The sequence below is a fragment of the Nilaparvata lugens genome, chromosome 10 (assembly GCF_014356525.2).
Source record: "Nilaparvata lugens isolate BPH chromosome 10, ASM1435652v1, whole genome shotgun sequence".
NCBI lineage: Eukaryota > Metazoa > Arthropoda > Insecta > Hemiptera > Delphacidae > Nilaparvata > Nilaparvata lugens.
The window spans coordinates 41,821,896-41,840,425 of record NC_052513.1 but is presented as its reverse complement, the minus strand read 5'-3'; the positions used below and the strand labels follow the sequence as shown (position 1 = coordinate 41,840,425).

The 18,530-nt window shown below is 36.0% G+C and overlaps 1 protein-coding gene across 3 annotated transcripts in view; it reads left to right on the top strand.

Moving 5' to 3' along the window:
* The window catches only part of LOC111061963, a 157,621-nt gene that overhangs the window by 129,599 nt on the left and 9,492 nt on the right, over nucleotides 1–18,530 (top strand). For 2 of the 3 annotated variants that reach the window (XM_039436889.1, XM_039436891.1), the window contains exon 1: nucleotides 18,258–18,362. The exons of the other annotated variant lie outside the window; for it this stretch is intronic. In XM_039436889.1, the coding sequence (XP_039292823.1) occupies nucleotides 18,274–18,362 (89 nt within the window). In that variant the 5' untranslated portion in view covers nucleotides 18,258–18,273. Of the gene's footprint in view, nucleotides 1–18,257; nucleotides 18,363–18,530 lie in introns of those variants that run through there. 3 annotated transcript variants of the gene reach the window in all.

Genomic DNA, 18,530 nt, shown 5'->3' with positions numbered 1-18,530 from the left:
AAAATAATAATTTATCATGATTGATTTTGGATACCTATTTTGATGATTGATCTTATTTCTACATTTGTAGAAAACAATCTGGCAACGTTGCAGAGCAACTAAGAGATAGCGTTATCTGCTTTGTCGAATGATAAGAAAGGATAGCAGCACCAATGTTAATCAAATTCTGTCATCATTACATGTTCCTCACTACAGTAGATTTTTATAATTTTCGTCTCTGAACTTAAAGCTGGGTTTACACCAAAGTTATTAACAAAATGTTAACAACTTAATCCTTATAGATTCTATTAGATTAAACGGAACTTGACAAACACATATGTTCATCATGATTGTGTATGATAAGTTATGTTCAATCTAATAGAATCTATGAGGATTAAGTTATTAACATTTTGTTAATAACTTTGGTGTAAACGCAGCTTTAGACCTGACATAACAACTGTAATAATCTGATTGGAATTATTCCCAATTTACGTAGAACAACAATAATTTTGTAGTGGAATCAAGATGTCAAACTATCATGTAAAAGATAAACATGAACTTTAACATCAATCCCACTTGACATAGTTTAAGGTAAAAGAGAAATAATTCAGTAGTATCATCATAACAATTTGAAGTAAATTCAGACTCCAAGGAGCTTTGACATTTTTCTAATGGAATCATTGTCATTGTCATTAATGGCTAGAGTGTTTCCCCACAAGTAATGACAGACACTACTCTACCAGAAAAATCTCTTGTAATATTATGGGAAATCACTCAAAATCATTTCCACAACACTGTCAATTTTAGATTGATATGTCATAAAACTTCACCTTTCTTACTTTTTAAATTGTGACCCACACGTTCCATGACATCATTTTTTTATCATTGAACTTTTCACTTTTCAAAGTGACCTCACTGTACCTCTTACAAAACACAATTGATTGAGAAGAGAGACTCAAATTGTCATACACTTAAAAAAAGTTCAGAATGATTAATTAATCAAGTATGAACTTTGTGAAGCACATTCTCTGATGCGATTTAATGTTATTTGATGGAGTGCTTTCTCTTTCTATCCTGAGTAATCTAGGATGACATTTTCCTTCTATCTTGAGTGGTCTAAAATGGCACTTCAAGAATGTAACGTGTTGAGTTGAGCTCGACTCTCAGCACACAAAAACACAATTGGCTCTCAATCTTTTTAAAAGGACACACTGCATCTACAATAGGACTGTTGAAGAGATTCTAGAATGCGAATCAGTGAGAAAGTAGCAGACCTTAAAAGGAGAGTTTCCTCTTATGTTTTGCTATTCATCCGTTACAATAGATTAGGCCGTAGACTATATTTAACAATTCATTCGAATAATTAGTCTGACTGAAAGTGATTGGGAAAAAGACTGGTGTTTGTTTTTTTTCACGATCAATTACTTTTTGGCTCCATAGAAAAGGTTGAATCTAGAAATTAAAGAACTTGTACAAGATTCTAGATTGGTATTTTCATTTTATGTGAACAAGGTTTCAAAATAGTAAGTAGGTTTTTGATTTTGTATTCAAATTTTTTAAATAAGTGCAATATTTCTAAAGTTTTTAATTCATTGTGATTCATTAAGAGTATAAAATCAACCTTCAAAATTTTAAATCATCATTTCTGGACCGAAAATCAAGTGACGAAGCAGTGTGTGACTATTATAACCTTATCTTTTGGACAACATTAACATTTTATCAAAACTTTTGAAGAGAAATAGTACAGGCCTAGCCTAGTTTTTCCTCCAATGTCATAATTGTATTATGATTATAGTATTTTATACAATAAATAAAAAAAATAAAATAAAAAGGTACTTTTGGAGAACATTCTGAACTTTCTAAGATGATTATTGTCAAGCCTCCCTCATTCAGTATGAGCCTGACAAATGAATGGAAATATAAGTACTGTGTTGTTATCTACGTGTAGCACAGAATAGGTACAGAATGGAAACTTGTAATCAAACGCCTATCTAACCAATGCTTTTTACATAACGCAAATACTAGACACGTCACGTGACCTTAGGAAGTTCCAATCCTGGTCTTCTGATTGGCTCGTGGCAGTGAACGAGATCAATTGATCCGGATCATTAGAGTGATCCGAACCTACCATCAATACTATTACAATGCGGCGCTTCCTAACAAGATGGCGGATTTTTGCGTCAGGGTACTAGCCAAGTTTCCATACTGTATGTATACTGTGCTAGTAGTTCTGTGATCAGTAGACCTCACGCAGTTTTTTCATCCACAAGTATCTGGTGTCACCTGTTCACCGGCTTCTTCAGGAATCTGTGTAATGCATGCAATGAATAATCCACTTATCAGCTGATTGATTATGAATAATTCTGATTAATCCTATCTTCAAAGTAGATGATATATATAGTGATATCGGAGTATGGAGGAAATTCCTTTTTCTTTCATATTATCCTTTAAATTCAAAATTTCAAAAAACCTTGTGTATACATCGACGCGCAGTTAAAAAATAAATATTCCTGCCAAATCTCATAGAATTCTATCAACGCGTTTGGCCGTAAATGCTTCAGATACATACAGACAGACGAATGAAAATCCGAGTTAAAACAAACCTCACAGCGTTCAGTCAATAAAGGGAAGAATATTGGCTTATATACGTACGTAGGGATGACAATCCCGGGACTGAATTCCAATCCCGGTATTTCGGGATTATCCAATATCAATCTCGGGATCCCGGGACTGATCCTGGGATTGGAAAAAATCAGTTTCATGCACTTTTAACCAATTGTTTCTCCTCAATTACATGTTCAGAATCAGTGTGTGGAGATGAAAAAGGGCTCATAGAGGGAGAGGATATTATTGAAATGGAGAAATACTTAGCAATACTATTAAAATGAAACATTCTATTCCTATAAATGTTTTCAAGATTAGGAGTAACTTTTTTAAAAAGCTGAACCACTACTAAATGAAGTTTTGTAAAATCAACTATATTCATATCAACTGAATATTCTGCTTATGATAGTGAAAGAGAAGATATGAGAAATAATTGGACAGAGAGTGAATAGATAGCTTGTTTATTTCTGATCTCTGAACTCTTTTTCAAGTTCTGAGTGCATTTTAAGGAAATGACATCAGCACTATTGCAAATATTTCCGTATCTAGACCAGTGAATATAGAATGTAATAGAGAATAGAATTTTAAATATAGAATAGAATTCTTAAAGAATTATTTCATTGTATACTAACTGGTCTAGACTGGTAATTGTGGTGCTGTGTAAACAGAAACAAACGTAGAGGCATAACAACCGATCAACAACCATTCTGCGAATGATGCGAACCGATAATGCCAATTCTATTTGGCCAGTACAGAGCACAGTATATTATTATGTAAATAAAAGTGTAGGCTGTGCCTGTAGAATGAATTATTCAAACACTTAGAACAATAAATTAGTCATTCGAAACTCATATTCATCACTGTAGAATTCTATAAATTGAATTGTTTTTGTTAAAATACCATTCACAATTTCAGGTTTTCTAATCCCGAAAATCCAGGGATTGTCGCTGAGAAATCCCGGGATTGTTAGGTATCAGAAATTGACCGGGATCCCGGGATTCGGGATTGACATCCCTATACGTACGGGATAGGAAATTAACGAATGATGCATCATCACGTCTGAACTACAGGACTGATTAAATTGAAATTTTGCATTTAAATTCTCAATTTACCGAGGATGGTTATGAGCGTATGGCCGTATAGTGAGGTCCACGTTATAATGGCAGTGTTGAATTAGCATGGTATTGCTATCCTTGTCTATCATTCAACAAAGCGGATAGCACTATCTCTTTCTCGCTTATCGTCAATGTAGAATTGATAATCAATTAACAAAATATTCCATCTTGATGATGGAAATTCATTATGGAATTATAGAGAAATATAATTTCTTGCTTAATAAAATATAATTATTGATTACTGGCCGTCAGGCTCGCTTCGCTCGCCATATCCGTCTAGCCAGGGGGCTCCGCCCCCTGGACCCCCGACTGGATCGTCCAAGAATGAGATCAGCAGGCTCGCTTCGCTCACCTGCATTTTTCATTTGAGCATTTTTATCATATGTTAGGACGATCCAGTCGGGGATCCAGACTAAACGTCTGGCTAAACGGATATGGCGAGCGAAGCGAGCCGTACGGCTAGTAATAATAATATTCCTAGGGATAGCTCTGATTGAAGTAGCAGTGCCCAATCAATTTTTCCGCCATAACTTAAATGCATTTCAATCTTCAACTTGGTGCCACCTAACAAAGTCAATTCAACTTAATGCCACCTGACAAAATTATTAATTTAGTTACCAGTTAACAACTGTTTCGAAGAGGTACTCTCTCTAGATTATAGTTCTATATTAACATATGGTATGGGCATTTTTCAATTATAATTAAGAGAATAAGAAGAATATACATGCTGTAAGAATATACATATGTAATTCATTTACGGTAGAAGTTAAAGACTGATGCACATCTAGAAATATTTAATAGTGACGAATTGGATATTATCCATTCATCAATTTCTTTGATCAACTTTTTTGTTATTCTACTTTGAATGAATTTAGTTGGAATGTAGTTAACCAATCTGAGTTGTCTATCGCAAACCAACAGTCTAGATCTAGCAGCTGAAAACGTTATGGATGTTTCTCTTAAACTGTAGTATGTTCTTCGTAGATGGAAGTTATCTTTATATCTATTCATATAAAGAATAATATTTTTAATGTATAACTGTTTTATTGTGAGTACACCAAACTCATAGAAAAGGCATTGCTAGGATAGCGCCTTGGTTTACCCAATATGGCTTTAATGAGATATTTTTGAACAACGTGTAGTTTATTTAAATGCGCGTTCAAAGCTCCACCCCAGGCTTTGATGCCATACTGCAGGACTTTGTGCATAGGCATAATAAATCATTTTTGCAAGCTCTAGATTTTTCAGTCTTCTGATACTATAAAACTTGTAAATAAGAAACTTGAGCCGATTACATAAATTATTTATATGTGCATCCCATCTCAAGTGAGGGTCCAACATTATGCCTAAAAATGTACTTTTTTCCGCATTTATTATTTTTGAACAATTACAAATATTATCTCTATTGCATGATAATGAATGGATACGTAAAGTCTCGTTTCTATCAGGTTGTCCTGCCAAGTTGGGTGAGAAAGTAATGAAGAGGCTTTTTTTAGAATTTAGTGTTAATGTGTGTCTATCTAGAAAGGATTTTATTTTGTTTAACCCCGATTCACTACTTTTGATTATATCATGCCAAGCGTTTCCAGTGAAAATAAGCGTTGTGTCATCAGCATACGATATTACTTCACAATCATTAATTTTTAATTTCAGTATATCGTTCACGTAAATCAGGAACAGAATTGGTGAGAGTACGGTCCCTTGTGGCAATCAGTAATCAGTTAAATACATTTTACTGTTTTTTAGAATTTGTGAACGGCCCTTTAAATAATCATCGAATAGCTTTAGTGGTATGCCGCGAATGCCTAAGCACTGCAACTTGTGTAAAAGTTTGGAGTGTGGTATGGTATCATATGCTTTACTTGAATCCAACAGCACTGCTAGGGTTTTTCTATTGTTATTGAAATTATTATTTATGATATTGGTTAGTTTGATAATAGCATCATCCGTGCTCTTACCTTCCTGAAAACCATACTGATTACCGCTGATTAAATTATATTTTCCTAGGTAATTCATTAGTCTACATTTTATTATTTTTTCCATTATCTTTGAGAAAGCACTCAATAGACTAATTGGGCGATAATTTGAGGGATCGTCTGGGTTTCCACCTTTGAATAAAGGGACAATATATGCTACTTTGAAGTGTTCCGGAAATACGCCTTCACTGAAACATTTATTTATTATGCAGGCCAGAGGTCTTGCAACAAACAAAGCAAATCTTTCAAGCATACATTATTCACTTTGTCAAATCCAGGAGCAGAGTTGTTTTTTAGTGCGTTAATTACCGCAACTATTTCATTCTCTGTAGTCGGGAAAAGAAAAAACGATGCTGGAGAAGTAGTTTCAGTAAGATTTCTACAATCCTCTGTACTGTTAATACCGCCCAGTTTATCTGCTAGAGTCTTACTGAGTTATAGAGTTATATGGTGCGTATGGGCCTTAATGAAGTAATTACACTTTTTTGTATGGATCGTATCCAGATTGAACACAGCACTGAAAACACATGAGAATCAAAAATCAGAACAATAATATCATCGTGTTTATGATATTGTAGTCACAAATACGATATTTCACAGTTTCAAATGCGAAAAGCGAAGTGAGCAAATTGGCTACGGAAGATTTGATCGAGGCACACACCGGAAGACAGGAAGAAATCTCCGGCAAGTGCAAAGATGCACAGCATTAGGCATTAGCCTACAATGAGGCGTGTCGGTCGTGAAGTTGCTGTGATAATGCACCGTTTCATCGACAGACAGGCAAATCATGGTTAATACCTGCGCAAAGAGTACTGTATACTGTACATGATTGTATCTACAGATATACCTTCTATCCAGTAATAGTAGAATCGTCTCCTGTCTTCTTCTTCTTCTCTTCTTCTTCTTCTTTTTCTTCTTCTTCTCCTCCTCATCCCACTTTTCCTCCTCCTCCTCATCCTCTTCTTCTACTTCGTCTCCTATCTTCTTTTTTTTCTCCTTCCCCTCCTCCTTCTTCTTTCCATCTCCTCCTTTCTCTTTTTCCTTTACTTTATCTTCTTCTTGTTTCACTTCTTCTCCTCCTTCTCTTCTTCCTCCTTTTCCTTCTCCTCCTCCTCCTTCATCTTTTACTCCATCTCCTATTTTCAACATCTTCTTTTCTTCTTCCCCTTTCTCTTCTTCTTCTACTTTATCTTCTTCTTCTCCTTCGTCTTCTGAGTTCTTCTTATCCTGTCACCTCCTCCTCCTCCTCCTCCTCCTCCTCCTCCTCCTCCTCCTCCTCCTCTTCTTCTCTTCATCATCTTCTTCTTCTTCTTCTTCTTCTTCTTCTTCTTCTTCTTCTTCTTCTTCTTCTTCTTCTTCTTCCTCTTCTCTTTTACCCGATTCCTCTTCATCCACTGAACAAGAAAAGCCGTGATTCAATATGATACAGAGCAAGCTCAAGTGTTGCGTATCAAATAGTGTGTATCAGACTTGTGATTGGTGGAAGCAACTCCCACTTGCCTCTGAATGGGAGGAGCTAGCTGACATTGTGAGAGTGATACTGCACCAATCACAAGCTAGCAAAGTGATCTAACTCTGTCTCAGCCGATTATAGTAGCTCCTTGTCACATTTTAAAATTCTAAATATTTTTAAAATATGGATTGATATGATAAATCCTTTATGGCGTAATAGAAAACTAATAAAGCTATCACTGTTTTATCTCTAACAATCAGAACAATCTTCAAGTCAAACATCAATATTCTATTGAAGTTTTCATTCGACTTTTTCTTCTTCCCCTCCTCCTCCATATTCTCTCATTCATACACTCTTGGAGAAGAAAAAGAAGAAGAAGAAGAAGTTGACAGGAGAAGGAAAAGGAAGAAATAGTAGGAGGAGTAGAAGGTGGAGAAGTAGGAGGAGAAGAAGAAGATGAAGAAGAAAAAGAAGAAGATAGGATACGAGGTAGAAGAAGAGGAAGGATCAGGAGGAGGAGGAAAATGAGGATGATGAGGAAGGAGGAGGAGAAGTGGAAGAAAGAAGAAGAAGAAGAAGAAGAAGAGGAAAATAAAAAGAATGAAAGAAAGAAGAATAATGAGAAGAAATCTGTAACCTCCATAGAAGAAAGTGGCTGATGTACTTTTAATATCATCTATTGGCTCTCAGAGACAACAAAAAGAGTATCGATGGTACCAGAGACAAATCATTGCAACTGTTCAAACATGATCGCTCCATGTTTATCTTGAACCGATCATTGGTCAGCTACTGAGTTATTACACTTTCTCTCCGTTTTCACGTGGCTTCTTTCTTCCATGTTTTGATGGCACTGAAATTGGAAATCAAGTGCCGTTTGAAGAGTTTTCAGCTTCAACGTTATTCTTCTGTATAATAATATCATATTGAAACATTTATCAGCTTGAAAGGAATAAATTGACATGGAAATTACTGATATATTGCAATTATTCAAATGCTAATGAATGGACAATGAATTCCCATCCATCTGTTTACCCTGTTATATTATTTGCAGTAGTGTAGCAGAAGTCGTCGGGGTGATTCACAGCATTCAATTTGGATTTCCGTTTAATGATAGCTAAAACTTACATTATTTTTCCTCTCTGAATTGAGATTATTGTGTTTGAATTTGGTTGAGCTCGTTACTCATGGTTCACGAAGAAACCGTTCCAAGTTAAGGCTGCATAATTATGCGATTAGTCAAAATAGTATCTCTATCCAAAACAATAAATCGTAGCTATTTGTATCATTTTTACTTTCCTTGCCCTATTACCATAGGTAAGGAAAGTATTGCTTTCCGAAAAAAATTAAGGTACCCCAATTTCCAAATTTCTATACGTTTCAAGGTCCCCTGAGTCCAAAAAAGTAGTTTTTGGGTATTGGTCTGTATGTGTGTGTGTGTGTGTATATATGAGTGTATGTGCGTCTGTGTACACGATATCTCATCTCCCAATTAACGGATTGACTTGAAATTTGGAACTTAAGGTCCTTACAATATAAGGATCCGACACGAACATTTTCGATCTGATGCGATTCAAGATGGCGGATAAAATGGTGAAAATGTTATCAAGAACAGAGTTTTTCGCAATTTTCTCGAAAACGGCTCCAACGATTTTGATCAAAGTCATACCTAGAAAAGTGATTGATAAGCTCTATCAACTGCTACAAGTCCCATATCTGTAAAAATTTCAGGAGCACTGCACCATCTATGCAAAGGTTGATTTTAGATTTACAATTATCAGGCTTCAAATACAATGTAAACAAAAAATTTCAATTGGAAAAGATTGAGCATGAAAATCTCTACAATTAATGTTCAGTAACATTTTCACCTAAAATCGAAAATAAGCTCGAAATTCGAGAAAATAAGATTATTCAATTGCAAACTGTTGATTCTATTAAATCATTCACTATGAAGAGATAGCAGACTTCGTGTGTCTCCAGCGTTATTGTCCTGTCACCAAACCAGCTGGCTCAGATCTTAGAAAAGTAGACTTGAGATGCGCGGGAACACTAGCGTCAGTTGATCAATTTTCATAACGGCAAGGAAAGTTGTGTGAGTGCTCCACACCAGATTTTTCTTCTGTATAATAATATCATATTGAAACATTCATCAGCTGGGGAGAAATTTACATTATTCTTCTTTTCTAAATTTAGATGATTGTGTTTTGATTTTGGTTAACCTCCTGGTTTATGAAGGTTTAAGAAGAAACAGGAGGTTCCAGAAATAGTTATTTGTGCAACTAGTGCGCAAAGTGACAGTTTGCTGCACCGAAAGAAACGTTTACGCCCGAGCCGTAGGCGAGGGCGGAATGGTTTCTTGAGTGCAGCAGAGGAACTTTGCGCACGTATTTCACATTAAGTTTTTCCTACAGTTACCATTGAATATGAAAAGTGGGTAATTATGGGTAAAATTGCCTGAATAATGTATGTGTGTTTGAATGGCGAGGCGGCTGTGTGGTGTGTGCTGTGGTGGCACTGTGCTGTCGTTGTCCTTGGTTATAATATATGACTAATAATTAGCGCGTTGTGCTTCGTTGCACCTCTGCTCACTATAGCAGCCACAGCAGTCACTGTTACCAACTTCATTTTGAGTTTGCTGCACTGTTGCTCCATATAACCTACTAAGTATTTTGCGTTGCCATGTTGCAAATCTGGAGTGCAGAAAAATTTTTCCCGCACTAGAGCGGAAAAGTGATTCTTTGCGTTCTGTAATCAGTGCAGCAATGGCCACTTTTCAACGTAACTGTAGGAAAATATAATTTTCTCATTCCTGTCACACTCCACACATTCCAATGGAAGCATATTTGCACCTTCTATAGTAGCACACAATCCATTTCCTCAAGAACAGCATAGACATACATTCTTCATGGAAGACACTTACCATAATTCGTATACACCGGGGACGCTTTTTAATAAATGTAGAGCTGTGATTCAAAAACAATCATTCTCATCCACGTCTCACTCCACACATTCAAATATATCGTATCACCTCCTAATATCGGGGCACCGAGCTTCGCTTGCTATTTTTATTTATTGATAAACAGAACACAAATCTCTAAAATTATCGTGTTTATATTATATTTTACAACTGGCTATATGTCAGCTCATGAATTTCGGGGATGCGATACTTTGATTTTCCACAGAATCACTCGCTCACTTTTTACTATCCACAGACGAAGAAAGTCTCAGCTGTTTCAGCCAAGGATGAATTATCCCTTTTATGTCGTTCAGAGAGTTTTCTCAGGGATGAAACCTAGTGCAATCGAATTTTTATATCATAAACCTACTATGTTCCAAATTTCAAGAAAATCGCTACAGCCGTTTTCGAGATCCGTTGAACATAAATAACCAGATATAAATCCTATTATATTAAGCGAGCAATTACTGTATATCTGTTTATATTTTTTAATTTCTATATCTGGTTATTTATGTTCAACGGATCTCGAAAACGGTTTAGATGTTTATATGTTTGTATGTTTGTATTTCACCGGAAACGGCTCTAACGATTTTCACGAAATTTGGAACATACAGTAGTAGGTTTATGATATGAAAATTCGATTGTACTAGGTCTCATCCCTGGAAAAACTCGCTGAACGACATTAAAAGGATAATAAATTCATCCTTGGCTGAAACAGCTGAGACCTTCGTCGTCTCTGGATAGTAAAAAGTGAGCGAGTGATTCTGTGGAAAATCAAATTATCGCATCCCCGAAATTCATAAGCTGACGTATAGCCAGCTGTAAAATATAAACACGATCATTTTAGATAATTGTGTTCTGTTTTTCAATAGATAAAAAATATCGGGGACCGAGCTTCGTTCTGGAGTACAAAAGCATAAAAAATATTACGAAAGAAGATATTATAATAACATTCATACAGAAATGTTTTATCTAATCACAGTAAATTGAGATTAATTCCCAGAGTAATGCAAAAATTCCCCTCACAAAGACCCAGTTGCACAAGCACCGGTTAAATTTTAATCCTGATTAACTTCACTTAAACCAAATCAGAGAAGACCATTTCAAATAGATGGATCTACTGGAATTAATCAGGATTTAAAATAACCCGGCTTTTTTGCAACCGGTACTAAGTACCTGATTGAATGATTACAAAAGTTCAACAGCTGAGTCATAATTTTGACACAGTCCCACACACATGAACTGCTCACTCACTTCCATCACTAACAGACGACGAAATAATTATTATCAGATGTTTTTCCAAGGATGAATAATAACTATCCTTTTAATGTCCTTCAGCAAGTTTTCTCAGGGATGAGACCTAGTGCAACCGCATCTTTATTATTATAAACCCACTATGCTCTGAATTTCGTAAGAATTTCGAGATCCGGTGAAATGGTGAAATGATGATCCTGAAAATGGAATGGATACTGATTGATACGTCTTGAAAGCCATACGCTAAATAAATAATAATCCGGTGAAATACAAACATATAAACATCCAAACATCCAAACATATGAACATAAGTTGCTCGTTTAATAGTATAGGATAACGAGCGAAGCTCGGTGCCTCAATATTATAAATAACCATATATAAAAATACAGAAATTTCTCGCTTAATATAATAGGATAGTAACATACAATCTACTTCCTCAAGAACAACGTGCGCCTACATTTTTCATGGAAGATACTGATCATGATTCGTGTAACTAATACAACAATGAATGCAATGCTGTAACGGTCAGTGTGTGGATTGTAAACGTGGCTGGAACATATTTCGTTCAAGAAACTGCACATGTAAGCCAGCATTGGCCAGGAAGTAACACATTCGACGTCTGTCATGTAAGATGTGTAAAACAACCGGTCATATCGAACAATAACATTAATTTCTCTCACAGTAGACCTACACCAATGTATGAAGAATTTCCCTGACATTAGGTAGACGTAGAGTTATGTATTCGAAAATAGTTTGATTCCTCAGCAACTTGAGAATTTTTTCCAAAACTAGTATCTATACAGTATGCCCATTGTTCAATTTGTTGCCTGAGATAATGTGATGAGCGTTCAGTAGTTTTATAACCAACTAGCCGTCAGGCTCGCTTCGCTCGCCATATCCGTCTAGCCAGGACCCCCGACTGGATCGTCCAAAAATGAGATCAGCGGGCTCACTTCGCTCGCCTGCATTTTTCAATTGTGCATGCTTCATTCCATCTGAAAGTCAAAGTACTGAGTAAACGCAGAAAAGCTGAGAAAAACTCTGATTTTGGGCGTATCTTGACCGTTATTTCAAATTCGTCCTAACACAACACTATTACACTCTAGCTGAGCTTCTGTACTGAATTTGAACAATTTCTGTTCATTTGTTCTCGATAATTCTGAGAAAAAGCAAAAAAAAAAACGCTAATTTTGGGCGTATCTTTGACGTTATTGCAAATTCCTTTCAACACAACATTGTTACACCCTAGCTGAGCTTCTGTACTGAATTTGAACATTTTCTGTTCATTATTTGTTCTCGATAAAGCTGAGAAAACGCTAAAAAACACCGGAAATACTCAGATTTTGGGCGTATCTTTGGAAATTTTTCTTAATCCGTTCTCAGTGCGCCTCTAAAGGGCCAACTGAACATACCTACGAAATTTGAACGTTTTTGGTCCGGTAGATTTTTAATTCTGTGAGTGAGTGAGTCAGTCAGTCAGTCAGTCAGTCAGTCAGTCAGTGAATGAGTGCAATTTTGCCTCCAGTACGTTCCCTTACTGATTTTGAGGTTGGCTCTCCGTGACAATCAGCCGTATTGGCTGTGAATTTTTTGTCTATGCAGCTTTAATATAATAAGATTTGTAGCCCACACATTCGTCCACATTTTTTTATCTTTACTTACTGTTTTTAAATCAAAAATTATAAATCCAAGTCCAAATTGAGTTGATTTCAACTTGTTTACAAGTAGTTCTATTCATATAGATCACAATATGGTGGTCGGGGTCGAGGCATATTGAAACTTTTCAACTTTCGACTCATAGGGCCGGTTAGATTTTAATCGTGATTAACTGGTTCCACGAGAACCAAATCAGAGAAGCCGTCTTTTCAAAAAAGCCATCTCTGATTGGTTCTCGTTGAATTAATCACGGTTGAAATTTAACCGGTTTTTTTGTGCAACCGGGCCATACTTTTTTATACGTTTTTTCAAATAGCCTTCTCTGATTGGCTCTCGTTAAATTAATCACGGTTGAAATTTAACCGGTTCTTTTGTGCAACCGGGCCATACTTTTTTATACGTTACTGCTACTACTAATACCAACGTTACTAGTAATAAACGCTCCTACTACCCGTCTTTTCACTGTTTCTTTTCTTATTTAATTTTTACTAATTATAAGCTGTTGTCAATTTGTAACTAATTAGTAATAAGCGCCCATCCTTAGTCAATTTGAATATGAGAGTAATAAGAGATTATCTTAGTTACATATCCGTGACTCAGTGGGTACAGTGAATCGTGTTAGAACATTTAACAGGATGAGGTCTTAATACTCTTAATTATCCCATCAGCAATGAGAAACTGTTCTGTTCGTGTCAGTGAGAAGACGGGCAATGCAACAATCAGTTGCTAAACAGTAGCTCAGCTACTGTGCACAGTAATAGGGCACGATCAGCCTTGACACGCCACAAAAAGGAAGTCAGACAAGAGACAAGATGGCGTTCCCGCCAAAAGAATCACGTGACCTTCCCACAGCCACTGCCTTCTTTATTGCACCGACGATAGGCTTTCCCTCACGATCCAGAAGGCAGATGACAACAGGAACATTGAGACATGGTGAGGCCCACGTTATACTGGCAGTATTAGATTAACATTGGTGTTGATATCCTTGTCTGTCATTCGACAAAGCAGATAGCTATCGTTCTCTATCTGTGCAACGTTGCCAGATAGATGAATAGATTTAATTCATTTGCTATTGGACCAAACAGTCATCAGCAACGTCAAATGCTGATATTAATAGGACCTTTGCTTTTCCTATTTTCCTAGTATATATTAATGATCTGACAAGTGCTGCACCTGATATAAGATTAATTATGTATACAGATGACATAACTGCTCTGGCAACAAGCCCCGATCACATCACTCTTGCAAGTAAATTGAAAAGTGCACTGTCAGCAATGTCAAAGTGGTTTGAAGCAAATGGTCTATCGTTGAACTATAATAAAAGCTATCTTATTCAATTTAGCTCTGCTCGTAATCAAACAGCAGTGAACAGAGTACATCTTCCAATAATTGAAGACAGTGTTAAAGTGTCCTCTTCAAAAAAATTCCTGGGACTTATTATAGATCAGAGTTTTACTTGGAAGGAGCATATTCAGGTCCTTGCAAAAAAACTAAATCAAGCTTATTTTGTAATTCTCACCCTCTCTCACTCACTAGACAAAAGCACCCTATTGGCCGTCTACTACGCATATGTCTACTCATATCTAAGCTATGGAACTATATTCTGGGGAAATTCTGTTGATAGCGGTAAAATTTTTATAATCCAGAAAAAAATAATAAGAGTCATTTGTGGATTGAGATCAAGAGATTCTTGCAAAGCATTCTTCAAAAACCTAAACATTATAACGCTACCATCTATTATTATCTATAATTGTTGGTTTTTGTTAAACAGAATTTAGATAAATTTCAATTCTGCACAGATAATCACGGGTATAATACACGTAGTAGTAGTCTCATTGCTTTTCCAGTACATAGGCACACAGCTCTAGAAAAAACTCCATTCTACTCTGGAATACGTTATTTTAATAAATTATCTGCAGCCATCAGAAATATAGATTCAATAAACAAATTCAAACTAACAGTCAGAAAAATGCTAGTAGAGAAAGCCCTGTACTCTGCTGCCGAATTTTAATTTTGTGAAAAGGGGCTGTAGTGTGTAACTTAACTTTTTGTGACTTTCATTTCCATGTGAATTTGATGAGATACATCATAGAGTGTATTTATTTATTTTACTTTCAAGGAGTTAGAACTAAGTCTTTTAAATATAATTTTGTTCCAGTATTGACATGTCACCAGTCAAATGAGTGTTACTCAAAAATTGATGTAATGTGACGATAAATAAATGAAATGAAATGAAATGGAATATTCTGTACATGTCATTTTGTATATTATAATTCTAGCTCCGCGAAGTTGCCAGATCGTTCCTTAACAATGTAGAGATGTAACTAATTAACAAAATATCTCATCTCAATTTATGAGAATGTATTATCAAAGCATTGAAAAATACATTCCCTTGACGAAGAATATATGATAGATTATTCAAAACAAGAATGAACAGTTAATATTACATCAGATATTCCGGTATCAGCTATCCTTGACAGAAGGCAGTGGCAATGCAGGGAATCAGCAACGCTGTTCATCTATCTTTCTACACTGTCATTAAAACGTGGACCTCGGGTTCAGAGTAGAACAGGAATTTACCTGAGGTCTAATGATGTGACAATACTAATCAGTCTTCAAGGAAGCTTCTCTAATTCTGTGGTATCACGTATTATCGTAGATAGGAGCTTGTAGATTATCGTAGCTTGTATAATCGTATTATCGTAGGTAATGAGCTTGTCACTTATCATTTCATCGCGTGGGTGAAGTGAGTCAGCACGTACACCAGTCTTTCAAAATTTTTGCTAACAAGTTACAAAGAGTGTCTCATCTTTCAGGATACTGTCTCACGATTAGTCTACAGTGAAGGATATAGGTGAAGTCTATCATTTTCATGTGCTTTAACATAGTTGATGAAGAGAATACAAGATATACAAGAACCTTGACTTGAATAATCTCTGGAGCCTCTTCAATAATAATCATACTACAATACAGTTATATTTTTGGAATTTCTGTCACAAAATCATCTTAATGTATCCTTGAATGTATTTATACCAGACAAGAGAAGTGTAGTTATTGAGCTGCACATATTGATTGATGCCTCTGTTTTCCTATACGGAAGTGAATACAGGTTACAGCAAAAGCTCTGGAGAGGAAGCTCAAATGAGATTCCTTCTCTGGACAAAGCGCTGTGAATTGATTATAAACAATTTTCAACATGTAATATGTTATTTATGAAATAAGACCGCCTTGAAGCGCTGGAAAATGAAAAATCGCTACACTATTGAGCTAGGATGCACGGCTAAAGAGATAAGATAATTATCTGAAACTTGAAATTAGGGACTTTGTGAGGGGGGGGAATTATCGAATTCAAAATTTTTAAAATTTTGAACATGTGATATATGAAATAAGATCACCTTGCAGCGCTGAAGAATGAAAGTCCTATACACTTTTGAGCTCGGAAGCACAGTTGAAAAGATAAAAAATCTGAAAATTGGAATGAGACTTTGAAAAAAAATCGAATTCCAAGAATTAGAAAATATTTTCAACATGTGATACATAAAATAATACCGCTTTGAAGCGCTGAGAAGAATGATGAGCCCAATCCCAGCCTGATCTGATAAAGTATTGAAAAGTTAGGTTGATTTTTAGGGTAAAAATTTTCGAAAAAAGGGCCGCTATCTTGGAACGGAGATGAATTAAAAAATTTCAAATACATATGTTTCTGCGCCTTGTTTCAAAGTACTTGTCTACCAAATTTCATTCAAATCGGACCATAACTGCGACTGTAACTGCGGTGCAAACAGACAAACGCCGATTGATTTGAAACATAAAATTCGCTTCGCTCATTCAAAAATTTGAACTGTGTTTTCAAAATTGTGTTAGAAATAATAGTTTTTTTCTTCACTATGTATTTTTGTTATTAAATGTCATAAATTCAATAAATCATTGGAGGAAGAACCTACCACAGTAATTTGATATGTGCATGATTAAATTGATCATGATCTGCAGACCTCAAAAGTTTTTGCAATACAAGTTGAATCTAAAATAATATAGATGGGTCCATGAAAATAATGTAATAATTATTGTGAAGGTCGGGTGTTTTGCAGCACAATATTGTCAAATAGTCGGGTCTCACTTGATTTGTCATATACTGTAGCCTAATATTCAAATCATCCGAATCTAGGAAGAGAGGATGAAGTACCTAACATCTAATTCCCAACTGAAAATTAACCATAATGAATCAAGGTCTAGTGTAGTAATAACAAACCAACAGAGCTCATCTTCATTGTCAATTGTCTTGACGACACAACATAATTATCACAATAGAACGTATAATTATAGTTCTTCAGCGTGAATTGAAGTTTCACTGGTTTGTTTCTAGTGGCGGCGTGAGAGGATAAAAAACTAGACTTTCCCAAAAGTTTATAAGATCACTTTATATGATCTGTATCCATATTATTTCGAACTGATATCATTCTTTTCCAGCTCTTCTTCTAGTCCTTTAGCCCTCCAGCTCTCTAGTCCTTCCTTGCTCTGGTGTTTTTTTCTAATATTATTAAAGAATGTGAATGAGTTTCCATTCAATGGGACCTCTTGTACTCTGGAAAAATCATATTCCAAAATAGTGGAATACCATTTCAACTCTCCTCTATCTTTTCATTAAGTTCTTTTTTCATTCAACTTCTCTCACTTCGCCAATTCTCATTTTAACTGAGAGAGTAAAAATCAATGTCATTACGCAGCCCTCTGTGTCATAATGGTAGCATGATATCTATTCAATCATTACTGCCAGAATTATTGTCGTATAGAGCCTGTATGTGTAAAGCTGCGTACACATATTCGTGCTTCCAACCCGCACCGAGCACGCTCCTCCCTCGTACCGCCCTCGTACCGCCCTCGTACCACCATCGAACCACAGTCGCACCGCCCACGCACCCATCATGAACGTTACGGAAGATTTTAGATCTTCTCGCGTTCCCCGGTCGAACCATTGTTGCTCGCCGGTCGATCATCAATCGCTCTGCCGGAGTGACGTTCGGTTGCGGAGCAGAGCGACAGTCTGTACGCACCTTTAGGTTTAACTTCAGAGTTCAAGTTTTACAAGCTTTTCTTGACTAAAACAATTTAACATCGTCACACGTTTAAATAATTTGATTTCATCTTTATTCTTATTGAAAAATAAAATCATCAGCAACCATCAAGCACAATATGAGATCTACTACCGTGATGAGAAACGGTGTATTTTTCATAATTATTAATATATTATTTTTGTTTTATGTTTGCAGGCATGGAAGAGTCGTGATGCTGAGGCAATTATTTTTGCTAGTCCTCGGTTTCCGACTGGCCGTTCCTCTGGCACTCAGTCATCTCGACTTGGAACTAGCTAACAGGTCAGTAAAATCACAGACGGAACACTTGTTAACATATTCCTCAAATTCTAAATATCAGTGAGGCCCCAGGTGGAGAACTCGCTCAGGATGCCGCTGAAATTCTGTCGAAAGCAGAGGAAAGAAAAGAGGAGTAGTTTATCAATTTTAGTTCATCATGGTAAGGTCCAC